At 34.6% G+C, this 21,101-nt stretch overlaps 1 protein-coding gene across 2 annotated transcripts in view; it reads left to right on the top strand.

Moving 5' to 3' along the window:
• Positions 1–21,101, top strand: part of P5CS (Delta[1]-pyrroline-5-carboxylate synthase) — a 268,880-nt gene that overhangs the window by 78,782 nt on the left and 168,997 nt on the right. For both annotated transcript variants that reach the window (XR_012412190.1, XM_073980203.1), the window contains exons 2-4: positions 12,188–12,358; positions 17,283–17,426; positions 17,530–17,637. Coding sequence is in view for 1 of the 2 variants with exons in the window: in XM_073980203.1 (XP_073836304.1) it covers positions 12,188–12,358; positions 17,283–17,426; positions 17,530–17,637 (423 nt within the window). In the remaining variant the exon portion in view is untranslated. The remainder of the gene's footprint in view (positions 1–12,187; positions 12,359–17,282; positions 17,427–17,529; positions 17,638–21,101) is intronic.

Raw genomic sequence — 21,101 nt, 5'->3', positions numbered from 1 at the left:
ATAAACGATCACCAAAATTTAATTAAAGATCATCATTCTATTATATAAAAATAAAATATACAGAGAGGGACAAAAGTTTACATACACCCCCTAAATCTCTAGTTTTAGGGTAAGTAAAGATTTTTATGAAATATACAGTTTTATAAAAAACAATATTTAATACAACAAAAGTATATTCGATAATACAACTAACGGTAAATTTTACAAAAAACCAAAAAATTATGGGGACAAAAGTTTACATACACCCCAAGGAAATATGTGTATTACCGTCAAATGTATGGAATTAACAGCAAAATGTCTACATTTTATTGTTTTGGCGAATGTCTCTGGCTGTCTGAGATATATTTTAGAAAAAAGAATCTAATTTTTGGGGGTTAAATGTCGTTATTTGAGGTCAAACTTCTTGTATAACTCTTCAAAGCTGACCCTTTCTTAATTCTTTGCGTTTTTAGGTATTGTACTTTATAAAAAGCACAAAATTAGTGTCAGATGGTAAATATTCAGACCATAGAAAGCTTAGAAGTTGTTTTTGTGCTTAATATACATATATTCCTGGACATCGATAAATGTACGTAAAAGAAATGTGTACTGTAAACATCGTCGTTTTCGTATTATGATCATTACCGTCACTATAGGGGCGAAAAGTTTCGTATAATTGTTCATTTCTGTGTGAATTGATGTCCAAGGATTGTATCAGACCTTATTAGAAGGCAATTCAAGGCTTTCTGTATGAATTTTGCGCCAAGAATTCCGCGGAATCTATTCACTTCTTGAGAACTCTGAGGAAATACGTACATTTATCGATGTTCAGGAATATATATTAAGCACAAAAACTTTCTAGGGTCTCAATACTTACCATCTGACACTAATTTTGTGCTTTTTATAAAGTGCAATACCTAAAAACGCAAAGAATTAAGCAAGGGTCAGCTTTAAAGAGTTATACAAGAAGTTTGACCTCAAATAACGACATTTAACCCCCAAAAATTACTTTCTTTTTTCTAAAATATGTCTCAGACAGCCAGAGACATTCGCCAAAACAATAAAATGTAGAAATTTTGCTGTTAATTCCATAAATTTGACGGTAATACACATATTTCCTTGGGGTGTATGTAAACTTTTGTCCCTATCATTTTTTGGTTTTTGTAAAATTTACCGTTAGTTGTATTATGGAATATACTTTTGTTGTATTAAATATTGTTTTTAGCGAGAAGAAATAAAACTGTATATTTGGAATTTCATAAAAATCTTTACTTACTCTAAAACCCGAGATTTAGGGGGTGTATGTAAACTTTTGTCCCTGTCTGTAATTTCTATTGATAAATGTAGAAAAAAAAATTTTGCCCGGAGACAAGATTTTTTCGCGACTCCGACTCCAGCAAAACTTGATAGACTCCGAAACCTTGATAGTGACAAACGCCGAGACACGTACCTCCTCTTTTTTAGTCTTCTATCGCGCTGCAGTGTATCTCAATAAATACATTTTATGCATAAACTAAAATTAATTTGATCGCGTTGCACGGTGAATTCGTAAAAATGTTTATTGGCATATTTCAAATTTTCAATGTAAGTCAAGCTTAATCTCATATTTGTTGTTTTCAAATTTAAAAACAACAAGTTTAAAGTGGGATGTAGTTAAAATTGATTACTTTTGGGGATGGCAGAGAAGGCTAGTTGCGTCCAACGCCACTTGGACTCATCAGTTCTCTTAGTTCTTTGTATTGAAACAAAGAACCCTTCCCCAATTTTATGACGACTCGAGCTCAAGAATAAGTGTGACTGATGAATTCGTTTAAATGCGAATTCAACCGAAACACCTAAAAACTCTCGTAGCCGCATACGTAAACCAAATTAACTACTCCCACTGTCATGTGTCTCCACATTGCAGAGAATGCACATAACTATTTCAACACAGAGCACCGTTTTAAATTTGAAAACAACAAATATGAGATTAAGCTTTACATACATACAAATAGGAAGATTTGTAGCGCTAAAGATTGAAGCGAATATTGGGCATTTAGCATTGAAAACATTCTTCCAAATTGACATTTTTAATAACAGCCTACGAATCCTAAAATATAAGCATTATTCTAGCGCACAATTAACTTGGATGAAACAGGATCCCAACGAATGTTTTAACGCCTACTCAATTCAATCGTGTAAAATATACCTTTCACGTTTCCGTGACTTTTTAATATCATTCACTCATATTTTAATAAACATTACGTTGAAAAAGAAAATAAAAACAAGCAGGCAACAATGTGAATAATGATATCAGGAAATATTCAGCATCACACAATCATACAAACGTGGGATACGGGTTGTTTTATTCTTATCCGAAAGCATTCCTCCCTGTTACAATTACTTTGAAGATGACAGTTGACATGTGTCTCACTTTAAATTGGACAGTTTGAATGACATTTATGTGAGGACTTTGCTACATTTTGGTACAATCTTCAATTTGGATTAAAAATAGAAAATAATCCTGCAACACTTGGAAAATTGATCGACCATAAGATACATGTGTGTATGTGTAAACTCGGTGGTTCTTTGCTTCTTAGGGGGATTTATTAAAGGCACAAAATGTAGTAAACTGTAAGCTTACTTTATGCACAACAAATATTAAAATAAATACTTAAAAAATATTGTAAAATCTACTATCCACGTTTTGCTTATATAATGTTTGTTATGTTTAAGTTGAGGTTAGAATTAAAAATTTTGAGGTTTTGAATTCTTTTTGTTTTTCATCGTTAGAAACGAATTTAACAAACTACATTTACCAAAAACAATAATTTTCAATATTTATTTCTATATTAAAAAAATAGTTTTCACATTTAGGACGTTTTTATTGGGTTTTGAATTCTTATTGTTTTTCATCGTTAGAAACGAATTTAACAAACTACATTTACCAAAAACAATAATTTTCAATATTTATTTCTATATTAAAAAAAATAGTTTTCACATTTAGAACGTTTTTATTGGGTAGCTGGGGTTGCTAGGACAGTATAAGGTTGTATGAGATTGCATAGGAAAAACTTCTCATTAAGATTTTCTTCTTTGGTGAGTCTTATATTTCAAGCCGACGATTGATGTTTTGGTATAAAAAGTTATTTGTTGAAGAAGTTATTGAAAAAAATAACTTCGGCGGAGATTATCCGTAAACAATACAAAAACAAGGGAATTGTGGCAAGAATCGAAACTATAGTCTTCTCTGCATTACTCCTTGGCGATAAATACATTTGTTTAAAATATTAAAACAACAACAATGGGATTAAGCCAGACTATTAAAAAACTTTCACATGTTTATATGGCAACAATTAGGCGCTTAAACAATATTTTGGATAACATTATTATACCCTACACCACAATGTGGAAAGGGTATTATAAGTTTGTTTTTCCGAAAATGTATGTAACACTGCGAAATATTCGTCGTAGACCAATTATGTGGTATACCAAAAATTCATATCTCGACGAGTTAAAGCGATTTCGATATGTGTGTCAGTCCGTTTATTACGAAATTTTGTATGGAGGTTGAGTTCCCCCACCAGAATAGAAACGATTCGTTTTTGGTTGATTGTGAAATATTAAGGGAGTGAAGTGGACCAAAAACAACATTTTATCCAATTTTGTAGCGGCTATATACGGTCTCATCGACGCGAAATTTATGTAAGGTTTGAGTTTACGATAAAGTAGAAGTTTGCAATTTAACAGGGTGATGAGAAAATATTTAGCAGGTAAAATGGACCAAAGCTTTTGTGTGAAAATTGGTGAAATTTTTAGTACATATATCTTTATTCCTGGAGGATATGTTCCAGCCCCGTAACTTATGTTTAGAAGAGGAATTCTTGACCTTTGCATTGATGCCAATTATGCTGATGTACGTGGTCAGAAAACATAGTTACAGTTAGAAGTCACAGTTATATTATAATACTGATAAATTTTTGCACGAATTTAGAGGTTTGGTCATGGAAAAGCCAATAATTTTTCAAAATGTTCGGATAGTATTAGCAGGAGAATTTGACCATTGTGGGAAAAAATTCCACATGTTTGGTCCAAATTTTAAATTCTGGGGGGCATATTCAGACAAATTTCGAACACGATTGATGCAAATTATATAAATAATAAATGATGCAAAAATATTTATTAATTTTATCAATAACATAACGTGTCGCAATCATATAAAATAAATTCCGTGGAAAGCTAGAGCCCATAGTTAGTGGTGTAGGGTTTCACATGGTCCGCCCCTTTCCCTTACTTGTTATACCCTCCACCATAGTATGGAGGGTATATTAAGTTTGTTTTTCCGTTTGTAACGCATTGAAATACTCATTTGCGACCCCATAAAGTATATATATATTCTTGATCAGGGTAAAATTCTAAGTCGATCTGAGCACGTCCGTCCGTCCGTCTGTGGTAATCACTCTAGCATCCACAAAAATAGAGATAGGACGCTGAAATTTTGGGAAAATGCGTCTTTTGTTTGCAGGCAGGTCAAGTTCGATGATGGGCTATATCGGTCCACGTTTTGGTATAGCCCCCATATAACGGTGCCCCCCGATTTACGGTATTTTGACGTTTTTAGCTACATTTTCAGACCGACTTGGCTATAATTTGACATTTACGGTTCTTAAGTATCAATAAACTTATATAACAAAAGTTGTGGACATAGGTCCACGTTTTGGTATAGCCCCCATATAACGGTACCCCCCGATTTGCGGTATTTTGACGTTTTTAGCTACATTTTTAGACCGATTTATCTATAATTTGAAATTTAGGGTTCTTAAGTATTAATAAACTTGTATAACAAAAGTTGTGGACATAGGTCCACGTTTTGGTATAGCCCCCATATAACGGTACCCCCCGATATACGGTATTTTGATGTTTTTAGCTACATTATCAGACCGATGTAGCTATAATTTGACATTTAGGGTTCTTAAGTGTTAATAAACTTATAAATTAGAAGTTGTGGGCATAGGTCCACGTTTTGGTATAGCCCCCATATAACGGTACCCCCCGATTTGCGGTATTTTGACGTTTTTAGCTACATTTTCAGACCGATGTAGCTATAATTTGACATTTAGGGTTCTTAAAAGTCAATAAACTTATATAACAAAAGTTGTGGACATAGGTCCACGTATTGGTATAGCTCCCATATAACGGTACCCCCCGATTTACGGTATTTTGACGGGTTTAGCTACATTTTCAGACCGATTTAGCTATAATTTGACATTTAGGGTTGCTAAAGGTCAATAGACTTATATAACAAAAGTTGTGGACAGAGGTCCACGTATTGGTATAGCCCCCATATAACGGTACCCCCGATTTACGGTATTTTGACGGGTTTAGCTACATTTTCAGACCGATTTAGCTATAATTTGACATTTGAAGTTCTTAAATGTCAATAAACTTATGTGACAAAACTTGTGGACATAGGTCCACGTTTTGGTATAGCCCCCATATAACGGTACCCCCCGATTTACGGTATTTTGACGTTTTCAGCTACATTTTCAGACCGATAGAGCTATAATTTGACATTTAGGGTTCTTGAGTGTAACTAAACTTATATAACAAAAGTTGTGGACCTAGGTCCAAGTTTTGGCATAGCCCCCATATAACGGTACCCCCGATTTACGGCATTTTGACGTTTTTATCTACATTTTCAGACCGATTTAGCTATCAATTGACATTTAGGGTTCTTAAATGTCAATAAACTTATATAACGAGTGGACATAGGTCCATGTTTTGGAATAGCCCCCATATAACGTTACCGCCCGATTTCAGGTATTTTGAGAATTTTACCAACAAGTTTTAACCGAATTATCTGTAATTTGAACATTTGACATTTGAAATTCTTAGTGGTCACCACACCTCTCCACCAAAAATTGTCAAGAAAGCCCCCATATAACGGTACCTCCCGATTTTCAGTAATTTGATGATTTTAGCTACAATATTAAACCGAACAAGCAGTAACTTGACATTTGAAGTTCTTAGTGGTCACAACACCTCTCCATCAAAACTTGTCAACATAGGTCCACGTTCGGATATAGCTCCCATGTAACGGTACCTCCCAATTTTCAGTAATTTGGCAATTTTAGCTACAATTTTTAACAGAACTAACTGTAATTTGACATTTGAAGGTTGTAGTGGTCACCACACATCTGCATCAACAATTTAGATACCTCCGAACTAGCTGTTAATGACATTTGAAGTTCCCACGTTATGTACCGATTTTCGATATTTTGAGGATTCTAGCTAAATTTTTTAACCGAATTAGGAGTTATTTGACATTAAAGGCTCCCATCAAAAACTGTCAACATAGGCCCATGTTTTATTATAACCCCTATATAACAGTACCTCCCAATTTCTAGCCCACCAAAAATTGTCAACAGTTAGATATAGGCACCATAAAAAAGGGCCTCCCGAACGAAGCATTTTATGTACATTATCTGACATTTTAACGTACTCACTTAAAGTTGGGGACAGGAATGAATATTTTATGGTGGAGGGTATGAAAAGTTCGGCCCGGCCGAACTTAATGCTTTTTTATACCCTCCACCATAGTATGGAGGGTATATTAAGTTTGTTTTTCCGTTTGTAACACATTGAAATACTCATTTGCGACCCCATTAAGTATATATATTCTTGATCAGGGTAAAATTCTAAGCCGATCTGAGCACGTCCGTCCGTCCGTCCGTCTGTGGTAATCACTCTAGCATCCACAAAAATAGAGATAGGACGCTGAAATTTTGGGAAAATGCGTCTTTTGTTTGCAGGCAGGTCAAGTTCGATGATGGGCTATATCGGTCCACGTTTTGGTATAGCCCCCATATAACGGTGCCCCCCGATTTACGGTATTTTGACGTTTTTAGCTACATTTTCAGACCGACTTGGCTATAATTTGACATTTACGGTTCTTAAGTATCAATAAACTTATATAACAAAAGTTGTGGACATAGGTCCACGTTTTGGTATAGCCCCCATATAACGGTACCCCCCGATTTGCGGTATTTTGACGTTTTTAGCTACATTTTTAGACCGATTTATCTATAATTTAAAATTTAGGGTTCTTAAGTATTAATAAACTTGTATAACAAAAGTTGTGGACATAGGTCCACGTTTTGGTATAGCCCCCATATAACGGTACCCCCCGATATACGGTATTTTGATGTTTTTAGCTACATTATCAGACCGATGTAGCTATAATTTGACATTTAGGGTTCTTAAGTGTTAATAAACTTATAAATTAGAAGTTGTGGACATAGGTCCACGTTTTGGTATAGCCCCCATATAACGGTACCCTCCGATTTGCGGTATTTTGACGTTTTTAGCTACATTTTTAGACCGATTTATCTATAATTTAAAATTTAGGGTTCTTAAGTATTAATAAACTTGTATAACAAAAGTTGTGGACATAGGTCCACGTTTTGGTATAGCCCCCATATAACGGTACCCCCCGATATACGGTATTTTGATGTTTTTAGCTACATTATCAGACCGATGTAGCTATAATTTGACATTTAGGGTTCTTAAGTGTTAATAAACTTATAAATTAGAAGTTGTGGAAATAGGTCCACGTTTTGGTATAGCCCCCATATAACGGTACCCTCCGATTTGCGGTATTTTGACGTTTTTAGCTACATTTTCAGACCGATGCAGCTATAATTTGACATTTGGGGTTCTTAAAAGTCAATAAACTTATATAACAAAAGTTGTGGACATAGGTCCACGTATTGGTATAGCTCCCATATAACGGTACCCCCCGATGTACGGTATTTTGACGGGTTTAGCTACATTTTCAGACCGATTTAGCTATAATTTGACATTTAGGGTTCCTAAAGGTCAATATACTTATATAACAAAAGTTGTGGACAGAGGTCCACGTATTGGTATAGCCCCCATATAACGGTACCCCCCGATTTACGGTATTTTGACGGGTTTAGCTACATTTTCAGACCGATTTAGCTATAATTTGACATTTGAAGTTCTTAAATGTCAATAAACTTATGTGACAAAACTTGTGGACATAGGTCCACGTTTTGGTATAGCCCCCATATAACGGTACCCCCCGATTTACGGTATTTTGACGTTTTCAGCTACATTTTCAGACCGATAGAGCTATAATTTGACATTTAGGGTTCTTAAGTGTAACTAAACTTATATAACAAAAGTTGTGGACCTAGGTCCAAGTTTTGGCATAGCCCCCATATAACGGTACGCACGATTTACGGCATTTTGACGTTTTTATCTACATTTTCAGACCGATTTAGCTATCAATTGACATTTAGGGTTCTTAAATGTCAATAAACTTATATAACGAGTGGACATAGGTCCATGTTTTGGAATAGCCCCCATATAACGTTACCGCCCGATTTCAGGTATTTTGAGAATTTTACCAACAAGTTTTAACCGAATTATCTGTAATTTGAACATTTGACATTTGAAATTCTTAGTGGTCACCACACCTCTCCACCAAAAATTGTCAAGAAAGCCCCCATATAACGGTACCTCCCGATTTTCAGTAATTTGATGATTTTAGCTACAATATTAAACCGAACAAGCAGTAACTTGACATTTGAAGTTCTTAGTGTTCACAACACCTCTCCATCAAAACTTGTCAACATAGGTCCATGTTCGGATATAGCTCCCATGTAACGGTACCTCCCAATTTTCAGTAATTTGGCAATTTTAGCTACAATTTTTAACAGAACTAACTGTAATTTGACATTTGAAGGTTGTAGTGGTCACCACACATCTGCATCAACAATTTAGATACCTCCGAACTAGCTGTTAATGACATTTGAAGTTCCCACGTTATGTACCGATTTTCGATATTTTGAGGATTCTAGCTAAATTTTTTAACCGAATTAGGAGTTATTTGACATTAAAGGCTCCCATCAAAAACTGTCAACATAGGCCCATGTTTTATTATAACCCCTATATAACAGTACCTCCCAATTTCTAGCCCACCAAAAATTGTCAACAGTTAGATATAGGCACCATAAAAAAGGGCCTCCCGAATGAAGCATTTTATGTACATTATCTGACATTTTAACGTACTCACTTAAAGTTGGGGACAGGAATGAATATTTTATGGTGGAGGGTATGAAAAGTTCGAACTTAATGCTTTTTTACTTGTTTTCTCTTAAATTAATTTCTCTGTTACATACATACATACGAATATATGGTAAAAACCAAATTTGCTTTACAAATCCATTAAAAAATTAATTTTTTTTACGAGCACATCTACGATTTTTGTTATAAGGTTAAGGAAACATTTTTGGTTTCAAATCTGTTCGCGATCACAAAATTGGCCGATGCGCGTAAACGTTTTTGGCGGTTTTTATTCTCTTATAAAGAAAAAATATTTTAATATTTCTTATTTGTTGTATTGAGAAAATATATGCATATACCAGTAACAGCATTTGACATAAATCAGTAGATGCACCATAATTTCTATTTTTTTTTTTTATTTTCGCGGAAAAACAAAAAAATTTTAAAAATCTGGGAGCAAATGTATATAATACTACCTCAGAGTCCGTATAAACCTCTTAAAAATAAATTAAAACAAGTAAGAACAGACTATAGTCGGACGGGGCCGACCATGTGATACCCTATACCACTATCCCTGTGCACTAGCTTTCCGGGCTAGCTGTTATAAGATGTGCATTAGAAATTTTACCAATTTTCACACAAAAGTTTTGATCAATTTAACGCGCTAAATATTATCCGATCATACCGTTGACTTGCACGCTACTTCTTCATCTCAAACCAAAACTACGTTTAAAATTTCGCGCCGATCGGACTATTATTGCGACCTACAGAGCGGCTACAAAATCGAGCAAAAATTTTGTTTTTGGTCCATTTCATCCCTTTAACATTTCACGATCATCGCCAAAAACTAATCAGTTCTATTCTGGTCCAAACCCGACCTCCATACTAAATTTCGTGACAATCGGTCCATAATTGCGGCCTCTAGCTTGATTACAATTTTTAATGGACGGACAGACGGACGGACGGACGGACGGACACACATCGCTAAATCGCTTTATCTCGTCGAGATATGAAGTTTGGTATACCACATGAGGGGTCTACGACGAATATTTCGCGGCGTTACATGAATTTTTGGGAAAACAAACTTATTATACCCTTTTCCACATTGTGGTATAGGGTATAAATACGCACAGAATCTAGACAAAGCGTAATAAAATATGAAATCAAAATTATAAACATTGACTTTATAAACTTCATAATATACCAAAATATTATTCCAAATATATGTTTTGGTTCGATTAGAAAAACCAGAAAAAATATTTGGGAGATCTCCTAAAAATCACATACAATTATAAATGTATACTGCTAAAACTTCATCAAGAACTATGGTTTACCATCGCGAGAGCTTAACTGCTTACTGCGATAACTCTAGAGATAGGAAATTAAGAATAATATTGAAATAATATTGAATCTTTCAAAAAATATTAAAATTAAACTGCTTGTTATTCGCGAATTAGTTAATGTCGGTTGATGCGCATCCGATTTTCGATACAGGGAATCAATCTCTTGCAATACCTATGCATATTTCGATGTTTCACTCAGCGGATATTGTGTGCCGTCAGTTGCATCTACTAATACCAAAAACCTTAAAGTGGGTAAAAGTCGCGCAATGTGCATACGATTTTGATGCATCCTGTTCACTAGCGACCATCAATAGTACGTCAATATACACTTATTTCCAATAAATAATTTAAGAACCGCGGATGTACCTCCACATTTTATTTTACGTAAAAGATCCATATTACTCCCGTATCTCTGTAATTTATGACACGTGTTTTCGTAAACATTTATGTAAAAAATTTTAAAGAAAATCGCGGTTTAGTACGCGGATTTGTCAAAAAATATTTTTGCTTATTTTCCTATTTCCAAGGTATCTATATCAGCGGATTTATTGCATGGATTTGAAGGAAGGGCTCATTAGATCCGTCGCGTAATAAAACTAAATTCACGCGGTGTTCAAAAGAAATTGAATGACACTTGTAAATTTTTAAAGCGAAAAATACGTTTTTAAGGAAAATTCACGCATCAAATTTTGGCCTTTAGACTTCAATTAGTAGTAAAGTATCCTACTAATTGGAGCACACTCATGAGATATACATTAGACGACGTAAAATCACGAGTTCTATAAGCCTATTATGAGTTTTGAACATTATATTGTTGGGCGTCCGGATTATTAAAAAAATTCAAAAAACCCCGAAATTCCATCTTTAAAATGTCAGCATCAATTTTAGGTGGAGTGCTCTGTCTATCTTTCATTGGGCATAGGTCTATAAAATGAAAGCTTAAGCCAGAAATCGGAAGGGAACAGAAAAAAACTTGTTGGCTTCAACCAATTTGTAGCCATTTTTCTACATTGATGCCAACACAGCATTCACGTAAATTAATTTTAATGGTCGAAATTGTGGGATCTCTCCTAAAACACATCATTTAAAAGAATATTGAATATGTTAACAGTTGGCGAATTCTGCAGGGATGAAACATTTTTTGTTTCTTACCATATATATGTACATAATAACAACACAAACCATGTTACTTTTAACTCATGAAGAAATGCATACATACATATGTACATAAATTCATACTAATATATCGCTCACTTACACAAAGAGTGGCATAGTTCAAAAAGATCCTTTTTTGAGTTAGCAATTACTATTTTTTCTCCGACTTCTACTTTATTTCGTGTCAAATTTTCATGTTGATATCTCTAAACTCAACCAGTTACATGTTATTTTCTAGCTGTTTGTCATAAGTGAACTATAAAGTTTTTGAGTTTATTTAGAAGTAAAACACTCCAAATCATAATGGATCTTACACAGAAATTTAACATTGATGTCTGGGTAACTCTTAAGGTAGTTTTTCTTTGTGTAATAATCATTTTAAATTGGCAAGTCAAGTTTTAATCGGCAACTTAAAACGTAATTTTCTCGAAACATGATTTTTTGTGATGTGCCACTCTTTGAGTAAATGAGCGATATATGTATTTCATAATAATTTTTATTTTAGAGCATTTTGCCATGTGAATATGAAATTCATTGAGATGTTTTATTTTTGATTAAATTATACGACCTCAAACATGTTGTGTTATTTTTCTTTTTTTCTTTCTAAAAATCACTTACTTTATGTTTGTCTTGTTTATTAGATTACGACACCAGAAAAACGTCTAAGTCTTGAACGGAAACAACCCACATTCACAGAAAGAAGTCAATTGAAATATGCCCGGCGTCTTGTTGTAAAACTTGGAAGTGCTGTTATCACCCGTGAAGATAATCATGGTCTTGCCCTTGGCCGTCTAGCCTCCATTGTTGAGCAGGTTAGTAAATATTGTCGTTATTTATATGAAACAAAAACAAACAAAAAGAACAACACGCAAAGCAAATATAATAATTTAATGTAATTGTATATTTAAAACGAAGAATGCAGATTTTCCCAAAGAACATTATTATTCCATTATATTGTATTTTCCTATTATTGCAGAGTAAGAGTTCTTACTCAACTCTTACTCAGCAATAATAAGAAAATGCAATATAATGGAATAATAATAAAATGGTTATAATCAGAGAAAATTGATCTTTACCAAGTGCTAAATGTGTTGCCGTGATAAATGTACGATATCATTCGCAATGTTTTTGATATATTTTACCTTTTAAAGGGCAGAGTTTTTAAATTTTGGGGCAAAAAGTATTGAAGTTGTGGCTATTCTAACAGAAGACACTTCAATAATCACAAATGTCCAATTTGCAGATGTTTATTGTTTATTACTGAGATTAGGTGCGTTTGATTATAATTAAGGGCACAGGATACTACTACCAAACTTCTGGTTAATAAGATTCCAGCAGACCAATAAAATGAATGGGAATCGAGAGGATAAAACCGTAGCTATTATGATTCATTAATTCCCGAACGGAACATTTGACCTAGAGGTCGAACTAAGAAAAATATCGATTCCTCGCTATTTGTTGCTTAACTTCTCCAATTTGGAATACAGTGTTTTTCAATCCCGTCTTCCACTTGTTTACTTCATGAAGCTTTGGCCTTCGCGTTTACCGTCATTAATACGCCTTTTTAGCCAACGAACTCGTTGCATTTCGTATACTGATGTCGTTGTATAGCCGATATAACCCGTAGTTCATACGACGCACAGTGGTTCAGAAATCGATTTTCCTGACCAAAACCCCCATTTTTCGTTGTCACGGATTGCTAGTTTCTATATGAGATTCGATAGTAAACACATTGAAACTAAGGAAAGCAAAAAATTGGATTAAAATATTGGTAGGTGTGGGCGTGGCGTGCTCCTAAAACACGAAAAATGTTTCCCAATTTTTGAAAATACGTAACTGTTGCAAATTTCTGGAAAATGAAATAGAAACTGCAACAGATATTGTGTCCATTGTGTTTTTTATAGGTAGGTAGGTAGAATTATTGCCTTTAAAAGTATTTTTATTGAATTGCCGTAGCGTTTACACGAAGTTAGCTTTTTATTTTTCCTCAGGTACAAGTTTAGTGGACTAGAACTTTTAGGGAACAGCTTGGAACAAAGTTCCGTTTTCGCAGAATGATGCCCGAGAGTGCCCTCTTTCAGTCAATATATACTTTTGTACCAGTCCCGTTCCGCCCGTTTAATAAAAAAGTTTGTGTTTTTTCCATACCGCTTCCCATATAAATTATAGCTTTTTAACACAAATGGACTTTTTTAATATACGAGTTTTTAAAAGAGTTGTAAGAGTTTTATGAAAACCCAAGAACATATGAAAAACTCAAAAACACTCATATTTTTAAGGAAAATATGAAAAAAACTTAAATTTTTAACTTTGACCGAATCTGGTTCTTAATTTGGATTTTAATGTGGCGGAAAGCTGAAACTGTTATCTGCCGAACAAAAAAGAATTATGAAAATATCTCTATCCGTTCAAAAGTTACAGAGTTTTGACCAGGAAAAAACGATTCCGAACCACTATGCGTCGTCGATATTCACCGTCAAAGCACATTGGGCCCTAGATCTTTCGAAGAATCATTCTCTCAAACATACCAAGCACTACCTTATCTGTTTGCGGAACCATACGTTAGCACAATGTGTATTATCAGTTTTCTGTAAAGGGTTATTTTTTTTTGAAGAGAGGTGGCTCTGTTATTAAACTGCTTATTTAAGCCAAATTAGCATTTGTTGGCCAATAATATTCTTCTTATTTCACAACAGATGTTGTTTGTTGTGCTAATGGCGGTGCCAAGGTAGATGAAGTCTTAATTAACTCAAAATTTTAGGTGCCAACTTCCACAGTTAATCCCAGTTCTATGGACGCATTGCGGCGGTACCGAGGTAGAGGAAGTCTTTAGCTACCTCAAAATTGTAGGTGCCAATTTCCACAGTTGGTCCGAGTCCTATGGGCGCATTGCGCGTCGATACCCTCAACTTTGTCCTTCCGCCGTTTACTGCCAGACCCACTTTAGCAGATTCTCCTTCGACCTTCTTAAAGGTATCAGTTACTTCCCTTATACCCCGGTTACACTTAGCCGGATAACCCAGTGGGTTTGGGTTTCAATTGACAATTCCATAGCGCAAACGTCAAATAAATCCTCATGAAGTGGGTTAACCCGGTAAAAAACTCTAATGTAGCCGTACTATTACTGATCGACCCATGATGTCAATGTCTTCAGCATGAGCAAGTAACATGTGGCTATTGGTGTATATTGTGTTATTTCTTTTGACGTTTGCTTCTAGTATGACATTTTCCATCAGGATGTTAAACAAATCACACGTAAGGATGTCCCTTGTTTGAAACCTCGTTTGGCACTGAATTGTTTGGAAAGACTCTTTCTTATTTTAACTGAGGGTCGGGTAATGTCATCTTACCAAGCCAAATGAGCATTGGAAGGAATACAAATTCAAACATTGTTTGGAATACCTTTGAACGTATGTGGCTGTCGAAGGCTACTCTATAATCGACAAAAAGATGGTAAGTGTCGATCTGCATCTCCTGGTTCCATGTTTTGTTGAGGGCTTCGTATTCTCTTTTAACACATCTGGTCTTTGGTGAACCTGTAGATTCCACTGCATTGCCGATTTCACGATATCAGCTCATTTGTTGATATTACATTGGACCATATACATATGTGAAGGATACGTCTGCAACGATTTATTTCAGATTCGCCTGTGTGGTACCCTTTTTGATGAGCAACACTGATTTCACGCTGCTGTCGAAAATACGTAATTTTGGTTTGCGACTATTGTTGTAGTACGCCATGTTTTGTATAGGGCTTAGAAAGCTGCCCAAAATGTCGTCTGATCTATTAATGATGTATTTATTTTTCTGACGTATTAAGAAAAAAACGCGGTATGACGAATTCCTGTAGAGTTCCCTGATGAGGAGTATTATTTTGTCCGGTATACTATTAAGCGTGCATTACGTGATATGGTGTCGAATGCTCTTTGAAAGTCGACGAATATTAGGCAGAGCTGGGCGTTGTACTCCTTCGATTGTTCGATAATAATGCGGAGGGTAGTCGGCGCAGGACCTGCCCGTACGAAAACATGCTTGTTCGCATCGCAGTATTGACACTACAATGATGGGGCTCCATATTTATACAGGGCCACTGCAGCTTGGCTCTTGGTCTTCTCACATTGTGTCAGTTATACAGGGCTTTCTCCTATTTATGAGCGTCCAAGGACGGTATGTACACTTGCCATGAGCCATCACTTCTGACTCTGTTGTTTAGTTGAGTACTTAATCCGGTGTTGTATGCTTCGACAATACTCTGTTTTTTCAGGCAGTAGATATTGTATTTTGTTTTTGTGCTTTTAATTGCAGCTGGCCTAAGTCGAAAGACTTCTACTAAGAGTTGATGGTCGCTATTGATGTCTGCACCACAATTCCTAGTTTGAAGTGTTAAGAGATTCCAACTCCAGAAAATAGAAGTTTGGAACCAGAGGATGTTTCGCAGGGGGGGCCAGGGATATAGATTGTTTATAAGCATCCATTTCGCGACAGGCTTGTTCCAATCTAGATGGTTCGGAAAGTGTTCTCACGTTCCGTGTTCCAATCTTTTCCGTTTCTTAAAGCCAAGGGTCGTCATCATAGGGCTGTTGCTTAAATTTGAATTTGTTAACGTTTCTGTAATCGCGCTGCCAACAAACCTTCTAGTCCGGATAGCCTTCTCACTTTAGCTCTCGACTGATGTTTGTCTGTGTGATTTTACCAGGGAATACTCGATTTAAAATCGATTTAAAATAGGTCCCACAAAACTGCTACTCAACGTGAAACGAGGCAAAAAGTCTACAAGCAACATCGAAAATCTAACGACGCACAGTAAAATCGGTACTAACATGGGTACTTAAATAACACAAAGGTCTTGGTGTAATAAAAAACATCTTAAGAATTAGCTTTTTTGGTAAGGGAGTAATTTCTCAGAGTTCATATTATTACTTAATTTTTTATTCAAATACTATTTTCCTATATCAATTAGATAAGTTTATTTAATTTTTCAATAAAAATTGAAATATTCTTATAGAAGCCCCGACAAATTCCACAGTCCCGAAAAATCCCGAAACCGCGGGATAAGGAATTTCGAAATCCCGGGATTTGTGAAAACCTGTCCCGTTTATATGCCCCTTCAAATATTAACTTTTATGGGAAATGCTGATTGGCTTCCTCAGTAAGAATTTTTCATCTAAACGCTTTCTTTACGTTGCTTGCCATTTGATTAGTAATATTTCAGTACTTTCAACATTTTAGATTTGTCGTGAGTTGGTCTGTGGGAAAATATTGACATTTCAATAAACGAAATTTTTCAGAACATGCAATTGTTGTGTGAAATTATAGAAATCTGACAGATAAATTGTAATTATTTGCATAATTTAGTAGAGTTAATCTTCTGTAAATAATAATTATGTTCCATCGAATGTAAAAACTGAGACTGAAAACAATTTAATTAAGTTCGAATATACATATATATGTATGTGTATAATATAATGTAAATGTGGTATCCTTTAATTGTATCAACGTCCTTCGTTGTGTACATAACACTTATGTATGTTTACACCTCTGACAACATGTTATTTTTCTCAAAACACAAAGCAACAAGCGCATATGTTTAAGTGTACGGGCGTGCATATTTTATTTTATTAGCATTTACGGATACGATCTTATATTGATGAACATACATACTTATGCATATACTAATTATGACTTAATATGATTTTATGTATAAACGCGTATTCATATTTACCCTATTTTTTACAGGTTGCAGAATGTCACTTGGAGGGCCGTGAAGTTATGATGGTTACCAGTGGTGCTGTGGCATTTGGTAAACAAAAACTAACACAGGAACTTTTAATGTCCTTGTCCATGCGAGAAACACTTGCTCCTAAGGATCATTCTAAAGCAGTAAGTTTTAATCTGAGTGACGTCATATACCGTTAACGCTCATGCACTTCAGATTAATGTATAGATAATTAAATGACAATTTTGTTCACTTTGTTTTTTTTAGGAGGAAGGATTCTTGTTAGATCCAAGAGCAGCGGCAGCTGTTGGCCAATCTGGCTTAATGTCATTGTATGATGCCATGTTTGCACAGTATGGTGTGAAAATTGCCCAGGTAATGTATTGCCTGATTTTGTTAATAAGTATGTCTTAGGTATTAGTTTTAGTAGCGCACAAAACAAACAACGTTTTTTAGTGTTATTGGAAAGGGTAATTTACCTCTAAGTGGAATTAATTGAGTCAGACGAAGAACAAGTGTCTTTATATTGCATTCAATCCTCTTAATCTATTTTAACAAAAGAAAAAAAAATAACCCTACGGTCAATAACCGGGTACAAATGTACCTTTTTGAAAATAAAATTGCTGTCAAATCTTTAATAATAAAGATATTTTCATGAAACTTGGAGCAATTGAAGAGTAGGTGTTTCTAATCAGGATCACGTATAGAAACTATATATTTCCGATTTATAGATTTATTATTGCCCCCTTACATTTTTTTAGTACATAGGTAGATGATAGATAATAACCGGGTACATTTGTACCATTTAAAAATAACGCTATAACTCGTTGAAAGAATTATATATTCATGCAGATTGGTCTGTAAGGATGCCAGCTATAAGTTTAAATGATGCATATGCGAAGAAAAAATGTGAAGAAAAAAGCACTTCGAATTGTATTTCTTCAAAAACTTGCCTATTATTTTGTTTATATCATTGGAATGGGCATTAATTTTTATATGAAACTTAAAGTGAAAATAAATTAAGATATTTTCCCATCTTTCTACCATTTTTCGTGGCCCTACGCACCACAGTACCTTCGTGGTGGACCAAAAATGTCAGCAATCGCTACTGTTTTGAATTATAGTAAACTTCTCAAAACAACAGTTATAACCCTCTACTCTCCAATAGCACCTACAAATGTTGTTTTTGATTGGAGAGTAGTAAAAGCAGCTTATTGTTCTGTATTCTTATATCGAATGATTAAAAATTAGATACTCACAACAACAATTTTAACCTGCTATTCTCCACAACATTCCAAATGTTGTTTTTGATTGAATAGTAGTAAAAACAGCGGTAATATATTTATTTTATTGTTTTAGTTTTTTGGAAAAAGGGTATACAATAAAAAAAATTAAGTGTTTTTACAAAGGAAGTATGTCGTAGTCTTTTTGATTTTTTACTGCAAACGGCTTTTCCACACAAATCACATATTTCCCTGGTTTTAGTATCTTCTTTTCTGGTTTTCTCTAAACAATAATTGTGAGATTTTCACTATATTTGTAATGCAAAAACAAATTTTTATTCAACATGTCCCATATGTCTCTTATGGCTGCTGCCATATCTGCAATAATTCTTTGGTTTTGGGTATTAGCATCGCCAATCGCGTACGCATCATAATCCGCATTATGATGGATATGAGGGGAAAACACTAGCTACAGAATCTTTTTCTTCAGTCAGTTATTACATTAAACACACATCAAACAAATATAGTAATACCATGTTTGATTATTGATTTAAATACGAAATTATATTAGATTTCATTACAATTATGTTCATGCAAAAGTCGTTATTACTATAAAGTGAGTTAAAGTCAGCACACATTTTACTAAAAGATACTAATACAAATACTAATTGATCGGTGAAAGCTTCTATACAAAAATTGATAAAATCTAGATGCTCTGAAAAGAACGTTTATTCTAATGATATGAGGAAATCGGATGGTACATCTCCATTTAAGATCTTAAAAACCATTACTGCATTAAGCATAATCCGTTGACTTTTTAAAAATGGCAGACTAATTAGATTTAACCTGCTGGTATATGAGGGAGAAAAAGTAGAAATTGTTTTTGAACAGATTAAATTTTTTCAGAGTCAATTGCATATCCGTTCTATGCAAACATCTGAACAATACACGAATATTGGTCTTACCAGAGAAATATGAAGCTGTTTTGTAACATAGGGATCTGAAAATTCTTTTGACTATCTTTTAATAAGACCAAGAACACCAAATGCTTTGTTTACCATAGTGGTAATATGATTATTGAAGTTTAGTTTGGGTTCATCAAGATACCGATATCACCAAATGAATCAACAAAATTCAATACTGTGCCATTAAGGCGAACTTGGATATTAATTAGTGTACTTCTAGAAAAACACATGTATTCAATTTTTTTTTAAATTCAGTTCCATATTACACTGTGACACAAAATGGAACTCAAAGTCTGGGGGGTGGAAAATTTCTTTTGAATATGAAAGCCCTTGATGAGTATACTAAGAACCCAAAAGGAAATTTTCGCCATAGGTCAAGTTTCTGAGATATCGCGCGATGAAGTTTTTGATTTTTTCCCTATAATGCTTGGGAAAATAGCTCCATATCTCTGTTTGGCGTTGTTGTAGCTTCATTTTGAGGTGACATGTCTTCATTCAAATCGATTGGCGAATCTTTTTGTAGAACATTTCATTCTTGTCATGTAGGTACGTATAGTTTGTCTAGAAAGAATTGATTTCGCTATAACTCAGAAGTTTGACCTACGGCATGACTGTGCTTCCGGGTTCGTAATATTATCTTCATCGACTTTCATCGCCAAAAAGAATTGTTCGCCCCCCAGCCTTTGATCTCCATATTTGCGCGTACTGATATTTTTCCTTAAAACCGGTTTAAGAAATCGGTTTTTTGTTCTAGAACTGCAACTAACAAAGTTTTCAGAAGCGAATTAATTTAATTTGATTGACAACTCTATATGCTTTTTAACGGTATACATATAAGTTTAATCGGTTACTTAAAACCGGTTCAAAAATCCGTTTTAATGTCGGAATATCCGGATCAAAAATTGAGATAACCGGATCTATCCTCCAAGAAAATTTGTTATTAACGTGTTCACCATTACAAGAGCTATTTGTGGTAAATATTTCAGAAGCACCCCAGATGTCTACATAAGCAATAACCAATTGTTATGTCTACATACCAATAAATAACCAATGACGAATATACAGAAAAACAAAACATAGTTTATTTCTGAACCAAAACCGATTAAATGTCAAAAAGGACAATGAAAACGGGACAAAATCAATTAGCTGTCAAGGAGAACCGTACCTAAAATCTTCTGAGCAACATTTTTGTAGAATATTTGGATGCTGAAAAATCTCATCTTGTGGCACTTTCACTACGGTTCAAGAAATAAAGGACGAAAAGGACATGAAGGGCATTGAATTAGAAGAATGAAATGTTCTACAAAAAGATTCGCCAATCGATTTGAATGAAGACATGTCACCTCAAAATGAAGCTACAACAACGCCAAACAGAGATATGGAGCTATTTTCCCAAGCATTATAAGGAAAAAATCAAAAACTTCAACGCGCGATATCTCAGAAAGTTGACCTATGGCGAAAATGCTATTCATTTTTGGATCCAAAGCATGTCATTTACACCAATGCTTTGACATGTCATTTTCACCAAAGATTTAGCATGTCATTTCCACCAATGCTTTGGCATGTCATTTTCATCAACCCTTTGCAATGAAATTATCATTACGATGAGAGTTTTAACACCATTGGTTGTGATTTCGAGTCTCCGACAACA

Source organism: Musca autumnalis, unplaced genomic scaffold (genome assembly GCF_047663935.1).
Source record: "Musca autumnalis isolate F117 unplaced genomic scaffold, ASM4766393v1 scaffold_4, whole genome shotgun sequence".
In the NCBI taxonomy this organism is placed as follows: Eukaryota; Metazoa; Arthropoda; class Insecta; order Diptera; family Muscidae; genus Musca; species Musca autumnalis.
This window is presented reverse-complemented; position numbering and strand designations above follow the sequence as displayed.